The 16,699-nt window shown below is 38.4% G+C and overlaps 1 protein-coding gene across 2 annotated transcripts; it reads right to left on the bottom strand.

Annotated features, from left to right (window-relative positions):
• Nucleotides 1–238: 238 nt before the first annotated feature.
• Nucleotides 239–13,657, bottom strand: LOC149820193 (uncharacterized). 2 transcript variants are annotated; one of them, XM_089982381.1, is made up of 4 exons: nt 13,549–13,657; nt 1,650–1,834; nt 486–539; nt 239–396 (listed from the first exon to the last, which is right to left on the bottom strand). In XM_089982381.1, exons 1-3 carry the CDS (start codon nt 13,616–13,618, stop codon nt 522–524), a joined length of 273 nt encoding a protein of 90 aa, XP_089838507.1. In that variant the 5' UTR covers nt 13,619–13,657; the 3' UTR covers nt 239–396; nt 486–521. The 2 variants fall into 2 exon arrangements, with proteins under 2 accessions (XP_089838507.1, XP_089838506.1); XM_089982380.1 differs by having other exon boundaries at nt 239–539.
• Between the last annotated feature and the right edge of the window lie 3,042 nt (nt 13,658–16,699).

The following is a 16,699-nucleotide window of genomic DNA, read 5'->3' as shown; positions in this document are numbered from 1 at the left end:
CTAGAGTCTTGGAATTCGAAAATAAAATGAGTGACAACCCAAACTGAATGTGTGATTACCCCAATTGAGGAACCAGATGAGGCTGGTTACCAGCAAGTTTATCCATGTCAGTCCCCAGTCATTTCCCTACAACCTTAACCACAGAACTAGACCGTTGATGCCCTATCAATCTTTGGTCCAAATGACATAAAATAAGAAACTTTTGGAACATCACGACTACAGCACATTAAACATAAGATTTTGAATCTCCACAAGTTTTTCTACTATATTCTTTTATGAGTTCTATTTTCTGCTTCCAACAGGTGAAAAATCAAAATCTGAGTTCCACTCGGTTATTTGATCATGCTGTGAAATTTGCCGTTTACATTACAAGGTCACCATACTCTAGACAACAACCTGTGTGGATGACGCCCCATCAGTTGTTTTCAGTAGAGAACAAAAATAAGAAAAAAAAAACAGGCGAAACACATCATAATTTGAATAACCTTGTGACTTCCGTAATTACCACGCAAGCGCTCCCTTCAGAAAGCACCACCTAGCTGCAAATAACCACATTGTTTATATTAGAATCACCAATTTAAAACGAAAGGATCAGATTTAATCAAGTCTGATCAGGTCGCTGGTGTATATACAAGCAGCCACCAGGACTGAACATAAGTTGGTTCAGTTGCTTATCTATTACAAATGAGTATTCAACGAAAATCATATGGATTGGACAAAGATGAATAAGCACCATTGCGAACAGGATCATCCCTCCTGAACCACCCCAACCATACAATTTGCAAAGTCCATGGGCTTGGGCAAGACCTGCAGGTCATATATGACCAAGTCCAAACCTGCTAGGGAAAGCCAGGCCGACCCGACCCTTTTGCTATCCTGTTCATGCTGCCTCAAGTTGGTTAGAATCCTAAGCAGTCCACGGGACTCCAGCAAGTGTAATTTCCCAGACTCAAGCATCCCAACTCATGCATGCACAAACCGCGAGTTACAATAGTTGGTGGCAAATCCATCTCAAAAGTGGATCAAAAAGTTTGCAGGTTGACTCACAATAAACTCCAACTCGGAGTTTAATCAAAGTTGAGCAGTCTAACAACACTGTGATAGTAACATGAGATGACTCAGACGGGATACCATTTTGCTACCCTTATGGGTAAGTAAACCATATTTAGAACTCATAGGGGGAGGTTGTATCGACCAAATCTGACCTCATGGTTGTGCTCATCATAGTCAAAATAGTAGGAATAAACTCTTGAATCACAGTTTTTTGACATAAAAACATGTTTTTTTGAGGTTTGAAAATTTGGTACATTGTAGGCCGTTGATTTTTTTATCCTCGTAAAATCTACATATACGACAGAAAAACATGATCCAAAACTAAACTTAATATGTAGATCACATCTGGAGGGTCAGACATGCAAAAAAACTGAAAAAAAAAAGAAAAGAAAATACTACATTTATTTTTACCAGGGCGTTCCTTGCCCACGAGGGTAGCAAACATTACCCCAACTCAGATTGGCTTGGCAAGATGTAGATTGGATTAAGCTGATCCAAGATAACTCAAACCAAACCATGTCAATTGACATGGAGTCAACTTCCAGCACTTCACCAAAATCTCCCACACGAGGGTAAGAAACATAAAATAGATTTACCAAAATAATTTCCATCTCTTTCTCGGAAAGAGGCCTGCGCTCTGGCAGGAGTGAAGCTTTTCCACCCACAGCAGTGTTGGTTGGTGGTGAAGGAACCTTTGTCCATGACAATACCTCCGGATTCAAATCATCATAAGAAGATGGTGTTTGTCCTGAAGATCCGGAAGGACCAGAAGATCCAGAACCTGAGCAACCAATACAACTATGCATTAATGTATGGATACCATCAACATAAATTACCAATACTGACCAAGGACTGTTAGATGGAAATGGAGTCATACAGTAATTTCCAGAGTTAATGGAGATGCCCCCTTATGTGCAGGAAATGCACTAGTGCAAACTGTTTCCAAAATATGAAATTCAACTCGATACATGAGAAAAATGCATGGGAAACACATTTCCCATATGAAAAGTGAGTTTTCTTTAGAGGGAAAACAAGTTATACTTACATGGGATATGTGTTTCCCACACATTTCACACAAGTTTCTTGGACAGAAAACTTATTTCCTCTGCATAAAAAAGTAAAGAAACATCTAATTTTTACAATCCTTCTCTTGGTAAAAATGTTACACCTTTTCTTTACATTTTTTTATGTTAAAAGAATGTAATACATTAGCTTAGCTAAATGGGTTATCTTCATAATACAATGAAACCACACTTATTTAAACACGTTATTCATGAGATATATCATTTTTATTAAATGTATCCACTGCACATTCTGTTACATGAAGTAGAGACAATTAGTGAGATAATTTTATAGTTGTAATTAATGTATTGACATATTTTATGAGAAATTCATTTACTAGTTCTTATTAGTTATCAATGATGTTGGTAGAAAAGTAAATTTTGCATAAATTCAGAACTTTATTCATAGATATTATTATCATATTTATACCCTTGCTATATATAGGTAAAATATCGGTTACCCTTGAGTGTATCGTACCCTCTAATAGAAACCAACCATTCTTTCACATTTTCTTGATTTTTTTGTGGATCAAGCCGTACAGATTTGATCTATATGGTTCGTGTAGTCACATGTTTTAGATTGTCCGATTGTGTTGTGTAAGCTGATTTTCTAAGGGCTACAAAATTCAATGGTTTACAATGTGTCAAAATTGTACTGCAGAGTTCAGCTAACATTTTCCTTATATATATATATATATATATATATAACACATGGTATAAAACATTTATCCTTCTGACATATTTCTTGATTTGTTTCCCATTTAGGTTCCCGATTTGTTTCTTTGTGTTTTCCTACTTTCTGTTTCCAAGATGTTCTCTGTTTCTGTTTCCCTCCTTGGCAGCCTTGGTAAATTGTATCCATTATTTTTTATTCACTTATAAAGCTGATGAAGCACACATGCAACATGAGTTACCAAAAGGTGATTTATTGAAAGGGGAATCAAGTTGAATTACAAATAGAAATTATGTTGAAACTTAATAGCTGAAATGAATACTGGAATTTAAGGAACATTAGGGATGTAAGCAAGCAACAGATTATTTTCTTCAAGGTCTCTATGTGCATCCCATGGTTTCTAAGTCTTTGCCATCTGTTACAAATTTGATGATCTCTTATATTGTTGCTCACTATTTCATTCATAAAATCTACTCCACTATCTTGCTAAGCATAGACAAATTGGTTCACAGAAAATAGCAATAATCCTGGTGACATGGTAATTGCACCTTTTATAGTAATCTTCATATCATATTTATACGTCACTATGTCCAATAGATTGACCAAAGGAAATCACTAGAATCTTTAACCCAATGATACATGAGTATAATGTACCATCGAGCTCCTTCTCACACTACCTGATATGTGACTGAGGAGGTGGAACCTAGTATTTAGAAATAATGGATCACGATGCAAAAAAGAGTCCCTGAAGCATAACTGGCTAAATGCTCAATGAAAAAGCTGTCAACTTCTAAAATTATGTAGCCACTCACAGTATGAGAGCTTACCTAATTATCACAAAGTAATGGAAAGCGATTCATTAAACAGCACCAGACATTCTTCATTGAAGTATGTTCAAGTCTGATAGACTACATGCTTGATAAAGCTAACCTGAACAAAAATCTATCAGTGGTACCTTTCCTTTGTTTACAGATTAAGGCACAATGCCAGGAGATTATGGACCTTAGTACAAAGGAGATAGGTTTTAAGGACTTTGACTTTAAATAGAACCAGGATGAGCTGCAACCAATGTTAGATTCTATAAAGCAGAAATCCAAAGGAGATAGGTTTTAAGGAATTTGACTTTAAATAGAACCAGGATGAGCTGCAAGCTATGTCACAGGGATTCGGCCAACAGGGTGCCGCACCCGCATCAACGCGACGCGACTCGGGTGCGGGTGCGGCACCCGGTGCGGTCAATCTGACCCTGGGTGCGGTCAAGCTGACCCTGGGTGTGGTCAACGCACCAAGATCATAAATGTCCAAATCTGGACTCGAAAAAAAATACTGTTAAAAATTAGTGTTACTGCTGTTAACTGTTAAAGAATTTATACATATATATATATACATATATATATATATACCCTCCCGCACCCCTGCACCCAAGTTTTTTTAAAGTGCCGCATCGCCGCACCTGCACCCGCACCTATGTGACATAAGCTGCAAGCAACGTTGGCTTCTACAATGCAGAAATCCCAACAGTAACAAATCAGCAGGAATTGTGCTATTTTCAGGTTCACCATTACAAAAGGTCAAGTATCATCTAGAACCTCCAGTTTTTCAACACAGTAAGGTTTATAGATGTATGTAACACACTCAGATATGACTAACTGTAGCAATTCAAACGCTCTAGAATATATATAGTTTAGCATTAATATTACAATCTTTAATGATGCATCCACTGCATATAAAATTTGTTGGCAATCCATACAGACCACTATCGTGGATCCTGGTACCATCTTCACATACACTCTGGCCACCATCTCAGAAACAAAAGGCTGATGCTGAGAGAAAATTGGTCCCCAAAATACCAGAAAGAAGAGGAAAGTAGATGATATAGATGGGATCATGAGAAGATGAAAACTGGTAGATAGCCCCCTGTATGGTTCAAACCTATGTAACACAGACTCTTCTAACAGGGCACGGCACCGGCATTGCACCCGGGTGCGACATTTGGACACGGCTTCCTTTGTGTCAAGTGAAGTCAACCACACTGAGGTTCATTTCTGTTCAAAAGTAGATTCGGTTAACCCTAACCAAGTCCAGTTTTATCTATATTATATACATAAATGCACACACATACACAAGTGTTAACTTAAAACTGTTAAAAAAAAATTTATATATATATATACCCTGCCCGCACCCACGCACCCAAGTTTTTTTAAAGTGCCGCATTGTTGCATCCGCACCCGCACCTATATGACATAGGTTCTAACAAGAAATCACCCATTTAAGATTAACAAGACTTTTACAAAATATCCAATCACAATAGGTCCTCATGTTTACAAATTGATAGGAGCATAATCGCACAATCATACAGCATCAAGCACTTCGAGCCATTCTTAGTGTGATAAACACAACGGTATCAAACTTCAAAAAAAAAATTACATTGTTGGTTTTATTATGCAATCCCACCTATGTCACAGGGATTCGGCTAGCAGGGTGCCACACCCGCATCGACGCGACTCGACGCGGGTGCGACATTGGGTGCGGTCAACCCAACCTTGGGTGCGTTGACCGCACCCAGGGTCATTTTTGTCCATTTTTTTTAGATTTTTTAAAAAAAAAAAATTGCCCTATGAAATGGGCTGCAGAATTTAAAACAATGAATCAGGCTACTCACCTCGGAATGGCATTTGGAATACACCTCGGATCTCTACCAACCAAACCAATCGACACCAGAGCTACAATAAAAAAACCACGAGAGAGAGAGAGAGAGAGAGAGTTGGTTACCAGATGGCTGGCAAGGATGACCTTGGCACCACGATCGACGAGGTACTTGATGGTGGGGACGGAGGCCCTGACCCTGGTGTCGTCGGTGATCTTCTGGTTCTCATCGAGGGGAACGTTGAGATCGACCCTCACAAACACCCTCTTCCCCCTCAGCTCCTCCTCCTTCAGATCGCTCACGCTCCTCTTCGCCATCCCTCAGATCGATCGATCGACTCTTCTCTCTCTCTCTAAAAAGACTAGCTCTCTCTCTCTCTTCCCTTCGCCTTTTAAAGGCACAAGGAGCCAACGGAGACCGCCTTCCAGAACCCCCTTCGCCCTCGGGATGTAAACCCCAGCAGAAACAGTGGGACGCAGACCATTGGATTGTAGAAACCGACGGTGACGATGGTCTATGCCCTTGACACTCACCTTGGGACTCAAAAAATGTTGACACCTATGCTCCCGAAAAGGACACTGTGGGCCCCACTTCCTGCATTTCACGTCGTCAAGCTCACGAGTCATGCCCCACTAGCGTTATTCCCGTTTTTGGATGACTCCCCCGAACCCAACCACGTGGTTCAGCACCTATTACGTGGTGGAGTGACACCATTTATTTTTTTTTTGAACTCCATGAGACTGGATCTGGATTCAGGATATGCTTATCACTTGGATAGATCCAACACTTGCATGGAAATGCTTTTCTACTCTCTCTTCTTGCATTTGAGAGAGCGTGCGTGTGATATGCAAAAGCTTTGATTAAATGATATCTTTATTGAAATATCATATGGAGGAACTTTTAAATGGATGGGGTTACCGGTTCAAGTTTATAGACTATACCATGATATATATATTCATACATATAGACTATACATGATATATATATATATATATTTTTACATTTTTGCCCCTGCCGCACCCCCGCACCCGGGTTTTTTGGAAGTGCCAAATCCCCGCACCCGCACCCATGTGACATAGAATCCCACTATTGGCTTTGTTATGCAACCATCCATCTTGGACAGTCCTTTGTAGCATGGAGGAATGGATACTCTCCCTCCATCAACACAAGCAAAAAGTTTATTGTATTCCACTATTGTGGGTTTCAGGAAAACCCACAAGTAATCTTTCCCATTCCATCCAGAATAGTCATCCCGAAAATAAAAAAATATCCTATGAATCAATTCAAAGGAGAAAGAACTATTAGCACTTGGCTGCAAAGGAATTCTATGCCTTGTCAATTGCCAACATGCCATATTATGAAACAGACTAACCACTGTAGTCAAGATTGAGGTGAAAAACCCAATGAACAATGGCTCATTTATTTGCAGACTTGAGGCTTGGATAAGTCAAACTAATGACTAAATTGTGTGTGTGTGTGTGCACCATTGATTCAAAGGGTCAACCTAGCCAAGATAACTTGCAACCCAGCCAAGTCAACCTAGTGAGTTATCTTAGTGAAATGAGTACTCTATGAGCCTTAACATAAACCTAAGCAATCCACCAGAAAACTTCATATCCAAGTCAACTTATACACGTCATGACCCACTGAGTTCCAAAGGTTGAAGATATCATAGGTATTTATGAAGTCTATTCAATGTCTAAAATATGAATGGCAACAATATGTTACATATTTATTGAGATGTTGTGTCACATGGATATGGATGTGGAAGCGGGATATGATGTGGATACACTTGGTGCAATTCAATCATTTTCAAAATTTAGGACACAGAGACATGGCTGTACACACATATAGATGTATGTATGTGTGTGTTTAAAATAACATTAAATCACTATAATTAGGAACATCAAATAATGAAACTAAGTTGAAGTTGAAATGTAACGTAATTGATGACAAATTTTAAAAGAAAAAGAAAAGTGAATATAAATAAGTCAGGGTCAATGACTAAATACCTAGGTGACCAAACTAACAAATAAAAATAGAACCTATGTCACATGGGTGCGGGTGCGGGTGCGGGTGCGGGTGCGGGTGCGGGTGCGGGGGTGCGGCACTTTCAAAAACCTAGGGTGCGGGGGTGCAGCAGGGGCAAAAATGTAAAAAAAAAAATTATATATATAGAAGGGGGGTCCAAAATTGAAACTTCTAAATAAAATCATTTAAAACTTCAAAATATGGGTTTAATTTACACGTTGGACTTTAGGAGACCTTTCCTATTCTCAATGAAAGCATTTAATTTCCAAGAATCTAAATAAAATAATTTAAAACTTCAAAATATGGGTTTAATTTACACGTTAGAATTTAGGAGACCTTTCCTATTCTCAATGAAAGCTTTTAATTTCCAAGATAGATTTTAGGAAACAGTTTTCTATTATCAACACTTTCCAAAGCTGCCTTGTTGAGAAACTCGTTTTATGTTTTTGGTGGATGAGAGGAAGTTTTATTACTATTAAATGAGAGAGAGAGAGAGAGTTTAATGAGAATTTATTCACTTGAAAATAATGTTGTTCAATGCATTTTAAATGAATTTAAAGCAAGGGTCTCTTTTTTTATTTTCCAAAGCAGATTTTTTTAATCAAAAAAATGGACCAAAATGATCCTGGGTGCGTTGACCGCACCCAGGGTCGGGTTGACCGCACCGGGTGCCGCACCCGCGTCTCGTCGCATCGACACGGGTGCGGCACCTGTCTTGGCGAATCCCCGTGACATAGAATAGAACTATAGAAAAGTCAAGGAAGTTAAAGGTATATGTCCAAGGTTAAACCAAGGTTGCCAGACTAGGAAGCAGAAGTGGGAAACGATACAGGAAGCGGAAGCGAGAAGCGATGCATTTTAAAATGTATAAGAAGCGGGAAGCGATGAATAAAAAAATATATATAATAATTGAATGTGAATCAAAATGAAACACAAATAAAAACTAAAATAAAAGTGACTAATATTAAATTTTATGATTTTTTAGTGTAAGAATTAAATTTTTAACAAAATCTAAAAATGATGATTACCAATTTAGAAAAAGCACGTGGAAGTGAGTGAGAAGAGTAAGAGAAAACACATAAAAAACTTGAAAAGTTGACTAAGAGAACATATAGGATGAATAGATGAAGTGTGTGGAAAGCATAGGAGAAGCGTGGGGGAATCGAGGTTCTCATCAAGTTTCGGAAGCAAGGAGTATCGCGCTTGGGAAGTGAGTTTAAGCGAGCTTCCCACCTATCTAAGAAGCTTCCGGTAACTCTGGGTTAAACAGAACACATTAAATGGATGTTTTAATAATCTGAGATTCAAGGGCTAATTATATGCAGGGAATTAACCCATTAATGTCAAAAGGTCCTTTAGGAGAGAAATAATATTGTAAAAGAGATATAATGCAACATTTGTATAGTGAAATGGATGTGAGTCTAGGTATCCATCAGAATATGAAGTTATGGTGGTGGACAAAAAACAATTTAAGGAGAACCTTAATGTGTTTGCGAGCCTAAACTAAGAGCACAAAGAATTTTAGCTCAAGCATAAAACTTATATGCATTTAATTTAAACAAGAAACTAAGAAGATAGAAAATGATGCAGGTAATCACAATGAATGTAGATCAAGCTTGTTGCATCATGTAATGAAAGAATATGAGGATCCTTACCCACCAAGCCACCATAGATAAGTAGACGCTAGTACAGAGCAGACCAATAACTTCCCACTATCATTATTGTTTCAATAACAAACGAATGCAACGACCAGTATACACTGGTTCCACAATCATTTTAAATCATATTTCTTAAATTCCATCTTAAAGCTACAAATTAAACATTCAACAATCCTAATGTATCCACCCAAGTCACAGGGACTCGGCTAACCGGGTGCGGTGCGGTCAACCCGACCCTGGGTGCGTTGACCGCACCCAGGGTCATTTGTGTCCATTTTAAAAAAAATTGTTCTGAGGGGGGCGTAATGCGAACCCAGAAAAAAAAAACAAGTTCACCAAAAAAGATGTGTTTGTCCCCATGAAAAATCACAAAAAAAATGAACGTTTCACAGGCACCAACTTTTGGTTTCAAACAGAAAGCAAGAAAGAGGGAAAAAATCAGGAAGCAAAGAGAGATAGAGATGGAGATGGAACCTGCTTCCCGACGGACTGTTGGAGGGATTCAGAAGGAGTTTTGGAAGAGGAACGCCTAGGGAGGAGAGGGGACACCAGTGTGTCGATCAACGCCTGCACCGTCTCCTCCATGGGAGGCACCTCACGGCGCCACGACCCCATCACCCACTGTCTCACCCCCTCTTCTCTTTTCTCTGATGAGAGAGCCTTGGGGTTTTGTACCCAAACCCATTTTTTGGATTTATCCTTCAACCATCCGGATCTTTCTTCGTCAAGGATTTTCTCTCTCCATAATAAATGATAATGATGGTGGTAGCCATGGTGGCTATCAATATTCACTTTTCTCCTCTACTAATTTCTCACACCTTGGTTCTATTTTAATTAATTTTGAAGATGGGATGGGGAATATGGGAGGCAATGGGACGAGGCCAAGAAAGATGAACGAGATGGGTGCTTTAGCCGTAGCCTGGTGTAGACCTCTCTTTTTCTGCATGTCAAATCCAATAAATTTCTTTTAGCTGTCATCCAGACAGAGATCTGTGTGAAACTGTATATGCAATGAAATTTGAAGAACCCCAAGCAGTGACGTGGCAGTGGAGCCGTAGGCCTCGTGAAAACTCTCTCTCCAAAAAACCACATCAAACCTTTTGCTTATATTTTTTTCCGTAAAGACTAGGGAGTTTCAAACATGATTGAATCATGACAGTCAGCAGAACGCAACAGGCTGGGTCGATCAGATTGCCAATCCCTTAGGTTCATCAATTTTGTCCAGTTGCGCCAAAGTACACAACAAGCAAAACGTGGGTAACAACAATAGTCTTCAAACAAACACCAGCAAAAAAAACTGGACCCCCGCCGACCGCGCAGTGGGACCCGTGCCGGGGGAACCCCAGACCCCTTATATATATATATATATATATATATATATATATATATATATATATATATATATATATATATTTATTTATTTATTTTACATTTTTGCCCCTGCCGCACCCAAGGTTTTTGAAAGTGCCACACCCCCGCACCCGCACCCGCACCCGCACCCATGTGACCTAGGTTGTCAATGAGTTGGGTCTGTGTCAGATGCCCAACCGGACCAAACCTAAATACCTGGGTATGGGCACAAAAAAGCCCAACCCGAATACCATTTTGGATCAACCAGAACTTGACTGGAGAAACATGTAGGTTGGGTTTGGGGAGGTAATTTTGCCTGGATATTCGACCCAACCCGGCTGACCTGAGTATTTTATATGTATTTTTTTAGTGTAAATATACATTTCAAACTATGTCACAGGGACTCTTCAACTAGGTGCCGCACCAGCGTCGCACCCGCACCTGCACCCAATGCGGTCAACCTGACCTTGAGTGCAGTCAACGCACCTAGGGTCATTTATGTCCAACTTTTGGACTTTATATATAATATATATATAATTTTTTATATTTTTGCCGCACCCCCGCACCCAAGTTTTTTGAAAGTGCCGCACCACCGCACCCGCACCCATGTGACATAGATTTCAAATTCCTACAAATCAGGTTTGGAATTCATTTTTGTGAACCAACATAATCTGGGTCGGGTACCCGAACCCAATTGATTGTTATTTGGGCAGGCTTGCACAAAACCTTATCCAGCAAAAACTCGACCAATTGATAGCCTTATCTATAGGTGAGTCTCTCTCTCTCTCTCTCTCTCTCTCTCTCTCTCTCTCTCTCTCTCTCTCTCTCTCTCTCTCTCTCTCTCTCTCTCTCTTTTTCTTTTTCTTTTTCTCTTCTCAAGATTCTTTTTTGTGTAAATATTAAGCTCCAAACACTTTTCTGTGAAAATTTTGGAATCTCAACATAAATGTATCTTGCTTACACGTGTGGATTATTAATTAAAGATGCAGAATATGGCCCTTTCCATGAAAGTTTATTGATAGATGACCCAAGGTTGTCAAACTAGGAAGCGGAAGCAGAAAACGACATGGGAAGCAGAAGCGAGAAGCGATGCATTTTAAAATGTATAGGAAGTAGGAAGCGAAGAATAAAAAAACAATATAAGAAATGAATGGGAATAGAAATGGAACTCAAATAAAAGCTAAAGTGTCTATTCTTAAATTTCATGATTTTTTAGTGTAAGAATTAAATTTTTAACAAAATCTAAAAATGATGACCGCCAATTTAGAGAAAGCACATGGAAGTGGTTGAGAAGCGTAAGAGATAACACATAAAAATCATGAAAAGTAGAGTGAGAAAACATATAATAAGAATAGATGAAACGTGTGAAAATCATAAGAGAAGCATGGGAGAAACAAGATTCCCATCAAGTTTCGGAAGCGAAAAGTATCGCGCTTCCGAAGCGAGTTTCCGAGAAGCAGGCTTCCCACCTATCTAAGAAGCTTCTCGTAACTCTGGGACGACCTCTATCAGAGTTCAAATCATGTTTTCGACAAAAAAATTGTATTGTGTGTATCAAGAGAGTGCATTCTTGATACATGTTGATGTTTGTTTACATGAAGTATTTATGCTTTACAATGAGTATGCTGTCTGTAACTATGAATCGTTCCTATTTAAGTCATGCACGATATTGGAGAGAATGTGCATTCTTGATACATCTTGATGTTTGTTTACATAAATTATCTATTCATGCTTTGCTGTGAGTACGTCTTCAGTAATTATAAATTGTTCCTATTTAGGTCTTGAATGACAATGTTTTTTTCTTAATTGACATTTTTTTCCTTAAGTTACAAAAAGTTTAAGGCCTCTGCATAGATTAAGAGTTTGATTATTTGGAAATAAGATGATTTCTTGGTTGCTAAGGTGTATAGAACTGGGAATATTTCATTGCACCATTTGGATGGATATATAAAACACACACAGTTAGTCATGCATAAGGAGTATTTTAGTTGTTTATGGAAATATAATGCATTTGATTCTATCTATTTGTGTTCTTTAAGTGTTTTTATAATTTACTAAATCTTTTAATATTTATTTGTGAGGGACTGAGGCTTAGACTTCCCTTCATAGTAGGGCATAGCACCGCACTATGCCTCAAAGCTTTTCACAACATTGTCTAGGACTCTCGGAACAGTTCAGATTTCCTCGCGTTTTCAATAACTAAAGATATCTCCATATCTTTACCTTAAAGAGACCTAGGAGCATTGATCAGTTATCTCCACTCTATAATGTGAAAGATGACCACCCTATTTTCCTACCTTTTTGAGCATTAATGAAGTGATTATCAATCTTGAGAAAAAAAAATAACAAGTCCAAAGAATGGTGAGTTTTCTCCTCCTACAATCAGGAATTAGCATCAATGAAGTGATTATCAATCTTGCGAAAAATTGTATATGCATCAGAAATTAGCAGGATGAACATTTCAAATTTCTTCCGCATCTCATTCCGTTGACATCGCAGACATTAGTCTCCAATGGCAGCAACTGTGGACCAGGCATCCCAAACTGAAGTTTATAAATTAAAGACTTCATCTAGGAAACATGGAAGACTAGACACCCAATACAAGTTCTTTGTTGCAAAAGAACATATGAAGGCCTGACAAACCTCATCTTGCCCACATATGATGATGATGATGATGATGATGATGATAAGAGTAAAGGACGGGGCTATTCAGAAAACATAAAAGATGGGTATTAATCCAAACAATAAGGAATACCACATCTTAGACACACCTAAAGAATACCCAAAACATACCAAACAATCTTCCATTATCACCCACTAATCTTATATGAATAAATCATAACATGGAATCAATTTCATCTAAAAAGGGAATAAAGCAAAACAATCATCCAAGATCTCCTTTTTCTCTAATTTCAACAATACAATATAGGTATAAGAGAGTGTGAAGCCATGAATCAACGAAAAAACCAATACCATTCTTACAGAGACCGATGTAAAGAGTACCCACATAAATAAATACAAATATATGAAGAAAAAAAGGAAGAAAAGAAGCAGAGAAGACGAAGAATGTTAGACCAGTGGGTTTGAGGTGCCTCTGAGGAAATTTGATGCGAGGAATCCTCTTTGCCAAATGGGTTCCGGCCATTTTCTCTCTCTCTCTCTCTCTCTCTCTCTCTCTCCTTGGTCAGACGAAAAGCAAAGAAAGTTTCCCGTGACAATTGCCGTCTGTCACAAATATCGCTGATATTTTCAAAATATCACGCTAAAAACGTTGTTTTTTTGGATAGCATCTTAAAAAAGGCGTGGAAAGTGGAAACCCAATAGAAACGATTTTAACATATTTCATATTGTTATATTTTCCTTTATTTTTCTGCCAATAATTTCAATGATATTTTTTATTTGTTTACAAGTGCCAATATCGTCCAGACCGATAAAACAATTTTTTTAATTTATCGTAAGATTTTCCCCACTCAAATTTTCAAGAGAAACGATATTTATGACATTTTTTCATGCCGCTTCTCGTATGCAGTACTATACGGTTCAGGTCCTTCAGGAGCAGGATTGACCCACCCACTCCAACCTACTGTTTGGTTATGGATCCGGATAAGGATTGAACACGTTTTAGGACATTCTTCTAAAGTTGTACCTGATCTAAGTACTGATATTCGGTGGCTTACCAATAACATATATATGGACTAAGATCCTGATCCTGAGCTGAACAATGACTAACACTGTTCATAATCCAGCCCCATTCCTTCATGAATATCAGATCGGATCTAGGTCTCTTATCCACTGAAAGTTCCCAGTACTCATTTATGAGAATATTTTGTCCAAGAAAAAACTAACCCAATTAGAGATGCAAGTAGTCGGAAGAGACCCCAGTCGGAGATGAGACCAGACTCATGACCCCAATTTTGAAGTGGGTCTGGTTTCAGACTCAGAGCTGACTCAGATGTCATAGTGGAATTCAGGATCCACTAGTGAGTTGAGTCGATGAAGTGGTGGACCTGCTGAAATAGGTAAAACATATCATCACTTTCATGTTTAAAATGCAAAAGGGGTTGGGGTTATTAGACCCAGTTTCAAGCTCGGTCACACGTGATTGGATTTCACTCGCCTTCTACCAGTTTCAAGGATCAGATCTTATAAATGATGCAGGTCCGGAAACCATTCGAGAGGTTTGTCTGTCCAGATCCTATCACAGTCTAAGAAACACATGCCGGCTAAACTAAGACCAATATAATTGTTGTCTTTCTCCACACGACAGCAACAAAGGAACCATTGGAACCCACTACACAACTTGAATAGTCATTGACTCCTGGTCTGATTGAACTCTCTACCTTCCATGAGCCTGTTGATGAACCCAACTACATCCCATAGAGGACTCAACAATCACCTTATAATCCGGAGAGATAAAATCTGAAAATAAAGTTCCACACCATTCACTCTCTCCTTACACCACCACTCCTGGCTGGGAGCTATCCCCTAACAACATTCATAACTCCCTGGTATCTCTAGGCTTCTTCTTGGATTTTTGGGTGGATCTTGAGTTATGGACTCAGGTTGTAAATTTGTGTCAGGCTCTCGAAACCTTGTATCTGATTAGATGGTTTTAGATTCTTAGGAGGATCTATTTAGAAATTTTTCATCTGAACCATTGGTATGGGACCTATTCACAAACAAGAGTTCTCACCAACTACATAGCACATAGATCAAACCTTTGAAAACTAAGCTTTCCTAGGTTTCTTCAAATGCTATACGAACATGTGAGGCTACTTTTCACTGGGTTTTAATGGGTTGGGGTTCCTTTTTGTTAAACATTTTGCTATATATCCAAGGTATGACTCCTGGTACGAGCGAGCGGATACTTGGCCGCCTTGCACCACCATAGATATACCCAAGTTGATGGCTTCAAGTACTAATGGAGGGGACCTGAAGATACAAAAATATAGGACAAGAAGCGAAATTTTAAAAATTCAAGCAAGAAAATTGAGGTTTTATAATAAATAAATCAGAAAAGAAGCAAAGGCAATGCAAACAATGTCCTACGCGGAGTAAATGACTACCTATAGATCCCCAAATTTTGAAAAGAACAAAAAAAGATTTTTTCAAAGAAAATTTTAGTTTGGATCAAATCCATATTCAAATTTAAGAATTTGTGAGGTTCACTCTTCAAGTTGTGTCTTTATTCCTTCATTGAGCAAAGATCAACCCTACTAGGAGCTTAAAATCTTCAGTATGGGCTTCAATAGGTCCTAAAAAAAGGCAAGCTTGATGGTGTGGGACACCACCAAAGCTAAAAAAAGAAAAGAAACAAGAACAATATGTGAAGGTTAGGAAAATTCATACTTATAAAATAAACATAAAAAGCAAACTAAATCTTACATCGGGCTTTGGTATCCCTTTCCTTCAGCATGAAGAGCACGATGGAATTCGAGCAACACTTCAGTTAGGTGTGGTCTCTAAAGGTGGGTAAGACAGGAGGTTTGGGTCTTAGGCTAGGCTTAGTGAGCTCATCTAGGCTATGAGGCTAAGTTTAGATAGGTAGGGATTTTGGGAAAGTATAGGTGTAGGTGGACCCTAATTTATAAGTTTTTTGTTGGATTTCGGCACGATTCTTGAATATTTGAGATCCACGAATCTTTATCCATCCAAGGATGAAATGACATGATCCTATTGGCTTGGTTTTGAATAGGCTCTTTTGATTGACCTAGGGTCCTTTTAGCCTAAATATAGGGATTAGATAGGCTAGATAAGATTTAGGTAGTTTAGGATTAGGGTAAATTCTACTTTCAGTTTTTAGGGAGATAAGGATAGAATTTGAGAGGTTTTTCTCCAAATGACATATTTTTAAATCATAGAAAACACTAATGACATATACTGCTAATGACATATGCCACTAAGATCGGTTGACTACTGACGATAAACCATGTGCCATTAGAAAAAAATCCTAATGACACATCAAGGAAAAGGCCAACTGCTAACGATAATTCATGAAAATGCTAACGACACATGATGTGATGTTTGAAAATGGCAACTTGTTTTGGACATAACTTTCATTTTTGATGTCGGATCAACTTGATTTTTAGCTTGTTAGAAAGCTGAGATCTTTTAGTTTAATTTTTCTTTTGGTCAAAACCTTAAAGAAGCTATTTTGAAGCTCAAAAATAGGATCAAAGCTAACCTTATTTTGGAATAAGTTGATAATACAGAATCTTTGATATGT

Source organism: Nuphar pumila, chromosome 12 (assembly GCF_984573655.1).
Source record: "Nuphar pumila chromosome 12, dmNupPumi1.hap1.1, whole genome shotgun sequence".
NCBI classification, from domain to species: Eukaryota; Viridiplantae; Streptophyta; class Magnoliopsida; order Nymphaeales; family Nymphaeaceae; genus Nuphar; species Nuphar pumila.
The sequence above is the reverse complement of the archived record's forward strand: the minus strand, read 5'-3'. Positions and strand labels throughout refer to the sequence as shown.